The sequence below is a fragment of the Humulus lupulus genome, chromosome 6, assembly GCF_963169125.1.
Source record: "Humulus lupulus chromosome 6, drHumLupu1.1, whole genome shotgun sequence".
NCBI lineage: Eukaryota > Viridiplantae > Streptophyta > Magnoliopsida > Rosales > Cannabaceae > Humulus > Humulus lupulus.
Window position 1 is genome coordinate 190,910,895 of NC_084798.1, and position 12,039 is coordinate 190,922,933.

General features: G+C 31.7%; 2 protein-coding genes across 2 annotated transcripts; both read right to left on the reverse strand.

The window, feature by feature from the left end:
- Positions 1 to 6,310: 6,310 nt before the first annotated feature.
- On the reverse strand, positions 6,311 to 8,145 carry LOC133785779 (uncharacterized). Its single transcript, XM_062224994.1, has 5 exons — positions 7,660 to 8,145; positions 7,339 to 7,570; positions 7,140 to 7,261; positions 6,830 to 7,031; positions 6,311 to 6,402 (listed from the first exon to the last, which is right to left on the reverse strand). The coding sequence occupies exons 1-5, from the start codon at positions 8,143 to 8,145 to the stop codon at positions 6,311 to 6,313; spliced, it is 1,134 nt and encodes a 377-aa protein (XP_062080978.1).
- Positions 8,146 to 8,401: 256 nt separating this feature from the next.
- LOC133785780 (L10-interacting MYB domain-containing protein-like) lies at positions 8,402 to 9,613 on the reverse strand. Its single transcript, XM_062224995.1, has 2 exons — positions 9,035 to 9,613; positions 8,402 to 8,986 (listed from the first exon to the last, which is right to left on the reverse strand). Exons 1-2 carry the CDS (start codon positions 9,380 to 9,382, stop codon positions 8,402 to 8,404), a joined length of 933 nt encoding a protein of 310 aa, XP_062080979.1. The 5' UTR covers positions 9,383 to 9,613.
- Between the last annotated feature and the right edge of the window lie 2,426 nt (positions 9,614 to 12,039).

Consider the following 12,039-nt stretch of genomic DNA (forward strand, 5'->3'; position numbering starts at 1 on the left):
TTTCCTTTTCTTATTTATTATTTCTAGTTATTTGGCTCTTTATTCTTTGAGTTCCTCTTGTAAATCCCAAAGGTTGTTTGACATTTGGATTCCAATAAGTTGATATGCGTATCTTGTGATCAATACTTGTTCAAATTATTTGTCCTAAAAATTTTATCTTGTCTCGTTTGAGCGTGAGCTGTTACATTTCCATCTCCAAGAGTGGTATCATTCCCATTAAAATTCTTTCAATGCCCGTGAACATTTTTACTTTGAGATTTTTCGATACTATTTGTGTTATGACTTACGATAAAAATGAATATGGTTTGGTGCACACACACGACTCTGATATTGCAACTGAAGTAGTTTTGATAGTAATCTCTGACTTTGTATTGACACTTTAAAAATGCTTACATGGTTTTGGTTGATTTGACTTGATTATTCAAATTAAAATTTTTCTTCTCCGCTTGAATTGCTAGGGACTAGCAATAAGCTGGTTGGGGGTTGTGATTAGTTATTGAAAATAATATTTTATTGATATTAAATGTTAAAATAAATTAAGTTTAAATTAAAATTTCATGAATTTTATATGATATATTTTTATATTTAAAATATTTGATTTTAATGTAATTTATGTTATTTTGTAGGAAATAAATTGTATTGTGGCACAAGGAAAAACAAAGAAAGAAAGAAATAAAATTGAAGAAATGAAGAAAAAATGGAATTTTTGGAGATAAAGTAGCCCAGGCTCGTTTGGCCCAAGCTCTCCCTTTTCCTCTCTCCCCGGGAGTGCCATTGCGCCAAGCGGCAGTATCCGCGTCTGCCACGCGTCCACACGAGTCCGCTTGTCCCAGCTCAGCAGCTATCAAACCCGAACCCACCTTGCCTGACCCTACCAGCTGCTCCAGCTAGCGCTTCGGGATTGCCCAATTGCTTGCGCTAGCTCTGCCTACCTGCCTTGCAGCTCCAAACCCCCCACACATGCACCTGCATAAGAGAACACAACCAAAAAAAATAGCAATATAACAATAAGAATTTTATTATTATTATTATTATTATTATTATTATTATTATTATTATTAATTATTATAATCAAATTTTATTATTAATATTTTAGATTTCATTTGTAAACCCCAAATTTAATTTAAATTGTATTTTAACCCAATTTGAGACTATAAATAGGGGCTTATTTTAGCTCTTTGATGTGTAATTTTTGGAGTAGAAAAATTATATTAAAATTTCCTCACTTTTCTTCTCATATTTCTTTTTAAAATTTTTGTAAGAATGATGTGCATAATGGTCTAATCTTCTTTGGAAGGTTAGGGATGATCCCATATTCAAAGCGATGTTATTTATATTTTTGATTCAATATATGTGTCTTTAAAGTTTATAAATTTGAGTATTTATGTTCTTTTATCATCTTCTTCGTCTATACTTGTTCTTGCTAATATTATATATAGAATTAGTTTTGCTTTTTTTTTTTATGTATTTAAAGTTAGTATAAATAATATTGATGCTTAGTTTTATGTTCAATCTTTTATTACATTATGGCCTAATGGTATAGTGTCATTTTTAGATTTTTCATGAGATTAACATACTTGCTCATAAATATTTTTGTGAAACAAGCATGCACTTTAATGTTAAATCATCCAAATAAGTAGTTGGGATGTGAACTATCTATTTGTGTAAATTTTATGAATCAAACATCTAAATAGCTAAACAATGCATACGGGTGACTCTTGATACCTTTCTATTCTCTAATCTTGGATTACATCTTATTTTTATTTGCTTTATTTTACCATCAAATTCTCAAACCAAAAATCATAAGTCCATTTCCTTTACTTTGTACTAATATTTTGTGTTTATTTTTCTATTTATACTTTTCTTCTTAGTTACCTCCTTGTGGAATCAACCACACATCTATACTACAACCACTGCTTTGTGGATGCAAATTTTGGGCGTTAAACAGCAGGAGAGCCCAAAACTAGCGCATGGGTGCCAAAATAGGTAGAGGCTCCCCAAAATCTCCTCTGCATAGTGCAGGAGCGCTATGACACAAACCCAGAATTTCAGATTTCAGATTTCATTTTTCTGCATTTCTCCAACCTAACTTCGCAAAACCTGATCTAAACCCCCCAAAAACACTCCAAATCAAGTTCCCAGCCAATTTCCCATCAATTTTTAACCACAAATCACTTCCAATAACTTAGGCAACCAACAAACAACCATAAAATACCACAAAGCACACTAAAAAATTTAAATTCAAAGATTTTCCAAAATGAGCTTTGAGCTTAAGAACTCACCCAAATCCAAGAATCAAGGTATGAATTATTAGCTTTAACCTTAGTTCTAGCTTGATACAACCACCCAAACACGTTTCTGTTAGGGTTTTATGCCCTAATTAAAACACAATTTCTTTGTAATCTCATCTTATTATCAATAAAATAATAAAAATCATTTTTCACTTGGTCAATCAATTTGCTCACATGTTTTATTTTCATGATTATTTGTTTAATATAAAATTCTATTAAATCACGAGCATATAACTAATCATATTTATAGTGGTGTTATCACAGTGGAATATAAATATGATTATATGTTCAAAAATACGTTAGTCCTAAGATTAGTCAGTGCACAGGATTTACACTGACTTACCAATCTACGATATGATCTACTTACACATTGTAGTGTTATGTTCTTTCCAGAACATTAGCAAAGTAGATAAGATTGGATGTATTTGATACATCGAACTTGACCGATATTGACAGTAGATAAGATAAGTAAACATACTATTATTATCTATTCTAGTCATATCATAAAGTTGACCATAAGTCAATCTAATCTCAATTCTAAGTGGTTAGTATTCTAACTAATTGTATTATTTGAGTTCTTTGACTTGTTCGATACCAGCTTACCCTACGGACTAGCCCATACCTACATCTTGGGAACTCGATAGTATAATTGAGAGAGTGTTAATCATAGATATGAGCATCTATATCTTCTAATGAAGAAGTAAAATGATGGTTTCCTTTTAGTTTGGTTCAAGGTGCTAAATGATAGAGATCTAATTTTAGTAATTAATATTAGTTTATAGAAATATCATTTACAAGGAACTAAGTGTTTTAAGGATGAAATACAATGAGGGGTAAAACAGTATTTTAGTCCCATCTCATTGTAGACCATCTATAGAGAATTGAGTGATAATTATGGTTGTAACAATGGATAACTAATAATGTATCTATATTTCTTATAGAGCATTCTATGAATTCAAGAGTGCAATTCCAAGTCTTTAGTGGAGTCACGAGGAGTTAATAAGTTACTAAATTTATTTTTTTAATTTATGATAACTTATTGGAGCTTGATTTCATAGGCCCATGGTCCCCACAGTACCTTGGATAAAATCATCTAGATAGTCTCAATTAATTAATTTAATTATCAATTGGAATTATCAAAGTTGACTAGGTCAATTTTGGATAATATCACAGAGTTGTGCAATTTAGAGAAGAAAAGAGATTTCAGGGCAGATTTATTAATTAAGATAAATTGGTGTCTAAATTAATAAATAAGTTTAAATCAAGGTACAAATTATAAATAATTAATTTGATAAAGGATATAAATAATTATTTAATTAATTAATCAATAGAAAATAATACATGCCTTGAATTTAAGTCTAATGGGCTTATAATTAAATTGGAAATTTCACGGGCCTATAACTCATGGGAATTTCAACCTAAGGGCTATATTTACCTATTATTTTATTTATTTTTTAATTAAATAAGTGACCTAATTGAGCCTATAAAAGGAATGTTAAGTGAGAGTTGAAAATGAGAAAACAGAACATCTAGTTTTGATTCATTAGGGTTTTAAACTCTCTCGACAACAAAAGTCATTTTGTAAGCCTCTATATTCTCTTCTTTTCTTCTCTTTGTGTATCCATCTCATGTGTTGAGAATTGTCCACTCTAGTCTAGGTGATTCTAAGGATACTGTGGAAGACTACGAAGAAATTTGAAGATTGGTTCAGTTTCTTGGTGATGCCATGCGACGGAAAGGATACAAGGGTTAGAGAAACTAAATGAATGACTTATTCATTTTGCTACATATAATGTAAGGGTTCTTATCATTATCTCTATATAATTCAATTATAGAAACATGTTCTAGGTTTTCTTATATTAATTTGTTTAATATATAATTTACATGAAAATAAATAAGATCCCAGATAAGTAAGTTCCTACAGTTTCTCCAAAAAAATCTAGCTCCAACACCCCCTAAAAACCTCAAATCACAAGAACCTAACTTAATCTCAGCTCAGCCAAGAACACCAAAAAAAAATATGAAAAATAGAGCAATTGGTTCTTACCTCTTCAGATTTCGAATTTCCAAGTTGTGATCTTGGTTTTGATGGCTGCTAACTTCAACAACAAGCTCCAATTCTTTAGCTAATCCCACTCCTCCTCAAGAAACTCCCATAATCTTCAAGAATTGAACACTAAAACCTCATAGATCTTATCCAAACCTTGAGAGAAAACCACAAAGAGAGAGAAAGAGATAGGGTAACGTGTAATCCCCTAAGGTGTTCAGCATAACACTAAGCTTGACTTAGTCAAATGGTCAAAATGACCAATTTTCCCCTTATCCACACAAATGCTCTTTGTCCAAACCAATGGTATTTTAGTCTTTTATGAAATTCTCACTAACCTCAAATCATACCATAAATTCCCAATTAAACTCAAATACTCACCAATTCTTATTAACCAATAAACCCCGGTAACAATATACCCCTAAGCTCAACCTGAGCCTTGTATTTAACCCTGTTGTGACTTTTCCGCTAAATTGCTCAATAGGATCGACTTGTGCTGAGTATCACAAATATACCCACATAACAATGTGGGCTCAAGAATATAGTACATATAATTACAAATATACCCATAGCGGGTTAAAATTACGAAAATGTCATTTTAATAAAAACAGGCCTATAAGCACATTTAATTCACTTAAACATGCATAATCAATCATATTATAATATAACTCATGTAATTCACATAATCACATAAATATTCAATAAATTACATATAATTCCAGTTATGCCCTCCCGGCACCATACTCAAGGCACTAAGCCTTATTAGGAATTTTGGGATGTTACAAATTAATTTTCTGGGCCAAGGAAATAATTATGGGCAATTGATTAATTATGAATTAATTAATTATTTAACTGTATAGTTTTTATTTTGAAAAACTATATGTTAAAATAAATATTAATCATGTTTATTTTGTTCCCCCCGTAAGATCAATATCACAACCAATGAGGTCTGCAAGTTTCACATCTAAGTAATACCCGATAGTTTACTATATAGATATATATATATTTAACAACAACATTACAAGAAATGATATTTTTAGATATCGGTAGTGTTTACCGAGTTTTTTTGGAAACTAGAATTATAAGAGATAAAAGAACTTAGAAAGCAAAGAACGTAGATTATCACACACGAAATTTTACGTGGTTGGGGCGTTAAAGAGCCTTAGTCCACGAGTCGATTGTATTAGAGATTTTAGGAGCTTAAGTAATAAGATATCTCTGAGTTTGAGCAGAATGTATACTTAACAGAGAAGAATCATATCCTTTTTCCAGTGGACAACTGTTCATATTTATAGGCAATTGAGTGCACTGGGTTTAGGCCGAACTAATCCGAGCCCAATAAGGAGATAAACACTATTTGCTCACTCATGGAGGTTTAATACAAAGGATTTTAATATATAAAATGCACTAATCAGGGCCCATTGGGTCGGCCTAAGCGTAACTAGGCTATAAGACTGACGACAGTACACTGCTTCAGCCTGGTTCGCATGGGCTTTGAAGGAGATCCGGGGGACAGGATCCATCAGAGCAGTGGCAGTACAGATCTTAACTGACGGCGTACATTCCGTATGTAACCTCTTCTGCAGGTTAGTTATGGGGACAAAACTCTGTATTTCTTGGGGTGATGTCGGTATCGGGGACAACTTATCATGCTCAACCTGGTCGCCTGGTCCGGGTCCATTTACTAACATCCCTCTTCATTTACTAGGATCCTAGTTCATTTACCAAGATCCGGGTTCATCCATCGTCGTCCCATTCTATTTTTAGACTTGGGAGAAACGATATCCTCATCGCATCCCAAGCGACACTGGAAAAAGGGTCTGGGAACATGCAACATGCCAACTTCATGGTCTCGGCCTCTATTCCGGGACACCATTTGGGCTTTACTAATATTTAGGCCACCAAAGCTCACTCTGTCTTTGTCTATTGGGCTTGATCCAGGCCTTAAGTCCCTTCAGGGTGGCCCATGGACTCAGGGCCAGTTTGGTACAGCTGTGCTGTGGGAAAAAGCAGCTGTAGCTGTGCTGTGAGAAAAAGCAACTATAGTTGTGCTGTGAGAAAAAGCTGTTGAGTGTTTGGTAAATTATAACTTTAGAAATACTGTGAGTTGGAAAAGTTGTATATAAGTGTTTGGTAAACTAGATTATTAGATAGATGTTAAATACAGAATGACCAAAATAGGTATCATATGTATTTAACTAATTTTGTTTGAATAAATTTATACATATTAACATATTTATAATTATTTTTTATTTTATTAAAAATAATAATGATTTTTTATAATATTTAATTCTTTTAATATATACGTATAATAAAATGATTAATTAAATTTTAAAAAATAAAAAATCAACATAAATATTGTCTATTTTTAAATTATTATAAATTTTGATCATAACAAATAATTTAAATTTAGTCAATTTGATACGACAAAATACAAAACTTAAATAAAATAAAATAGATAAGAATATAGTTTAATTATATCCCATTAAACTTGCAGCAATCAGATCTCTAGTATTGTCCATTTCATTTAAATTTGAAGCTCTAGCTGTCTCATCTTCATCTTCAATATTAGTTTGATCTTCTACACAATAATATGGATTATCTCTAATTTTCTCAAAATGTCGATCACGTTTTGCATGCCTTCGAATGTAATTATGCAAGGTCATTGATGCAATCACTATTTTCACTTGCTTCTAATATGGATAACTAGGCATATCTCTTAATATTTTCCATCTTTTCTTCCATACTCCAAAAGTTCTTTCAATAACACTTCGAAGAGAAGAATGTGCCTGGTTGAATACCTCTTTATAACCAGTAGGTTTGCTACCTCGTTGAAATTGTGGTAGGTGGTATCTTTGGCCTTTATATGGTCCTAAAAAACCTGTAATTTGTGGGTATCCCGCATCCACTAAATAATATTTTCCTGTCAAATAAAATATAAAAATATAATTACAAAATTATAAAGACTTTAATATTTTATAAATGTGTTTAGATGACAACCTTGGGGAGGTTTTGGAAAATTTGAAGTTGAATCACGTAAAGTTGTATAGAAAATTCTTGTATCATGAGCAGAACCTTCCCACCCAGCATATGCATATATAAATTGCATATCAAAATTACATATTGCCATGACATTCTGAGTTGGTATCCCTTTTCTACCAACAAATGGTACTTGATCTTCAGGTGGAATTATAGCATTCACATGTACACCGTCTATTGCGCCAATACAGTTCTAGAAAAAAAATACAAGATTATAAAAATATACTCTAGTTAGAAAAAAAAAATTATTAAAAAATTGTATAATTTTAAAGTATGACTTACCTTAAAATGAGGCATATATCTAGAATCTTTCAATATCTCTTCAGGAACATCTTTAAATTCTGGGTCTGGTGGTTTTAATACATCTACACTCATATGACATAAAACATCTAAAACCTTGTTGAAATATCGACTAACTGTCTCGCCTGAGTGTTGGAATCGCTCTTGTGTTAATCGGTTTCCAGCACCGTGACCTAATGTAAATAAAAACATGCCTAATATCTCAAGAGCACACATTCTCTTTGAACCCTTAAATCCATAATTAGCTTCCAATTCATAGCATAATTTAATGAAAACATCTTTCTCCATCCTAAACATGCTATAACATCTACTTTCATTTCCTTTTAATATTTCCATCAACCACATATGACCAGTTTGAGAAGAATTCATACAAGGTGTCTTTTCAATATATGTTGTATAATAATGTTGAACAAAGTATGTAGCTATAGACGCCGATTGTAACTCAATCTCCTCATCCGTGTCTGCCATTATTTCTAATTTAAAATAAACCTGTGTATATTAAAGAGTATATAAAATACATGCCAAATAGCCATAAAGTCTTCATAACAAATGCAAGTGAAAAACATAATAAAGCATATTTATATCAAATAGTGACAACACCAAGTCTTGAGAGAAATTTAAAAAAAAAAGTCTGTAAAGAAATAACATAATAAACATATACTAACGTCATAACACAAAGTTTAGAAAATAAATACTACTACTACTATAAGTCATAGTATTATAATTATCCCAGAGTATGCTCATTCTTGAGCCAAGTAAGCATCAACTCAGGTTCTTCCAATGAAGCAAACATCTCTCTCTTCTCTTTCATGATAAACAAGCAAGTTGCAAATAAATACAAGCTGCTCCCTTTCTCAATTCCAGGCAAAGAATTTAAAATTTTCATAACTTCGGTAATACTATTCTCCTTTCTAGCTGTTTCAATATTTCTACTCCTTGTCTCCACAGCATCAGCAAGGCGACCAATTGGCTCAAATATCATTAAAGGCCCTATCTTCTTCATTTTTCCTTTTCCATGTTTCATTGCTTTATTTTGTTTCTCAAGTGGCTCGACTAATCTCTTGTTATTTTTCTCTCTAAGAAATCTATCAGTATTAGGCATCTCTAGATCATCGTCACTACTCTCAAGTTGTTCATGTAAGGTTTCAATATTGTTAAAAGGTTTTTCAGACTCAGATGGAATTATTCCAAATGAAGGTGTCCAAGCATACTCTCCTGTAGCAACAATGTTCATGAAAATCCTATCTAATTTTTCCTCTACCTCTGGTTCAATTCCCCGAATGCGAAACTTTGCAGCATCGGGATGACTCTACAAAAAAAATTTGTTAATTAAATATTTAACAAGATTATAATGTACCTGTAATTTACTATTCCACCAATCTTCAGTTGCATCAATTGTATTCTTTTTTATATTCCATCCTAAGCCAGTTTCTTTTCCCTTGAGTTGCTTCCAAAGCTTCCATTCATTTTTTAATCCATCCCACTTATTTTTCAATTGTGGTCCAGTGTAATCTCTTCCAGTTGCTTTCTTCATATTTGTAATCAAGTTTACATATCCAACTTTATCTAAATAAGTAGTAGGACGATGCCCATCATCAACCTCTTTGATACAGAAGTCTAAGAAAAAATTCAAACTCTCTGAATTCCATATTGCTTTACTTCTTGGTACGTCACTCTTAGTGCAAATATTATTTTCATTTTCCATCTAATAAAAGTGAAATGATAAGTATAAAAAAAATACAAAAGTAAAATGATGTATCCATATACGCAACAACTCTTATCAATCACTACCATCTATGTAAAACTAAATAATTCAACTAAAGTTCAACATATCCAACTTCAAGACTATTCTTAAAGAATCCCTTGGGAGAAGATAAAACACACACATATGTACATTCATATACATGTAAAAAGGTTACTATAAATCAACTTTTGAAGTGAGAAAATTAAATAAAAATAAAAGAACTAAAAAGATATTTTTGTTATGTATATGGCAACCATAAATGATTCATCTTTGAATGTAAAAATTGTATTTTTAATGTCCACTTCTCGGCTGAGAGAGCAGACAATCATAAATGAAATTATTTTAATTATAGATATTGTTAGACAAAATATATCTCCTTTATATTGTTTATTTCACTCAAAACAAAAAGATAGAAATCTAATCTAGCTTTTGTATTAAAAAAGCATATCTATTCTTTCATGGTAATTCTTATTCTTTATTATTAAAGTTTATTTAGAAAAAAGATTAAAAAAAAAAAGGTTGTGTACTCTCTCTCTGTGTCGTACTCTATTGGCACCCATCACTCTGTATTTTTCTTGGTCAATCACAAAGGCTCCTTTTTCAGTCAGTGTTGAATATTCAACTCTACATATGACTTTAATTCTCTCAGTGTTGAATATAACTCTATATACGACTTTAATTCTCTCTCTCTCTCTCTCTCTCTCTCTCTCTCTCTCCTCTGCGTCCTACTCTATATATCCATTACAATACACCCTAAATGGACATGTACGGGTTTTTTTACCACAATTTTTTATGAATGTGTTAATTATAGTTATAACGAACTTTCTACAAGTTTTCAAGAAAATCTGAATAATTTACAGTGCCAAAAGTAAAGCTAAAACAGTTGTTTTTACACGCATATAAAAAAAACAAGTACGAGTGCAACAAACTATTTGAACTCTATTTTCGGCACTATAAATTATTTGAAATTTCTTAAAAATTTACAGAAGGTTTGTTATAAGTACAATGAACACAATCATACAAAAAAAAAACTAGGATAAAAACACCACTATATGCCCATTTAAAGGATGTGCTATACCGATAAAGTAAAAATGACTATCCTACTGCAGTCATTTTCTAAATTTTATCGTATTAGAAAATTTTATCATATTGGTGCATATTTTGTGTACAAATCAATTCTATCTATTATGGATAAAGATAAAAGAAAAATATAGTTCATGAAAGCATCTAAAGTTAGGCTTTATACTTGAATCAATCAAATCAAGTTCGAAATTTTCACATTTTATTTTAGCTAGCAAATATGATATGACCTACTATAGATACATGAATCAAGTTCAATTTTCCATGATTATCAACAAAGGTGGCACAGAAGGGTGTTCAGTCTTCACCTTTAAATTCTTTTCTTGTGGGACTAGAATAGAACCCAAAGACTCATTCCAAAACAAGTACACATCGTCGATCAAGATGGGTGAGTACGTGTACGAATCAAGGACGGAACTTTTGAATGGAGGAGCTATTAATAATTTTTAACTTAGAAAGAATTGAATTATTAATTTATTATTGGAAAAAATATTTTAATAAAGAAAAAAACCAGAGGCTTGAATTACTTCTATATATCCATTAGAAACAAAAAAAATCTCTCTCCTCTGCGTCGTACTCTATATATCCATTAGAAACAAAAAAAAACCAAATGCACTCTATATATCAATTAGAAACAAAAAAGGAAATGCATCAAAATAAACCATTAAACAAGTCCAACCCATATATATATATATATACACACAAATATACTAGTATGAAGAAGATCGAATAACCCAGTATCACAGAAACAATAATCAAACCATTGTACAAATATATATATATATAAAATGCCCTTTAATAAATCTGTGTTTAATATAGCATTCAAAAAAAAAGTTAGAGAAATACCTTGACTTGATTGTGCTGGAGTTTTTGACAGAGAAGTGTAGTCCGTGAGGAAGAAGGAAGAAGAAATGGTGAGGCAAGGTGAAGAAGATTTAACGATTGAAAAAGAAGACCTAATAATTCTAATTTAAATGAGGGTATTTTGGTCCAAAAAAAATATCATTAAACCACAATTTCAGCTTCCCGTATAAGCTAAAATCTCAATGTTTGTGTGGGCCAACTTTGATAGAAAGCTATAATTTTAACCTAAATTCCTAAAAAAGTTATTTTTTTTATTTTACCAAACACTTTTTAGTCAATAGCTTTTTAAAAAAGTGCTTTGGGCTTTTCAAAAAGCCATTCCAAACGGGGCCTCAGTATGTGGAGCCGTGAATGTTGGGGAGAAACAGGGATAACAATTACCCCCAAGCCTTCATCTGTGCTTGCGTGGTGGAGGCTTGCTGCCTTCCCGGATCAATTCTTGACATCCCGGTTCATTTCCAAGGCAACGGGTCCGCTGTCATGGGGAATTGATTGCCGAATGCTTGTATAGTGAGCATTTGTATTAACGTCCCTGATCGAATCCCAAAGGCCTGGTCCGTTTACTAGGATCCGGGCTTGTTTACCAGAGCCCTCATTCATTTACTTCAGGGCTGTTTAGATGAACCCTGATCCTTCAACTTCATCGTGATACACACATGTTCCCCTACAATTGG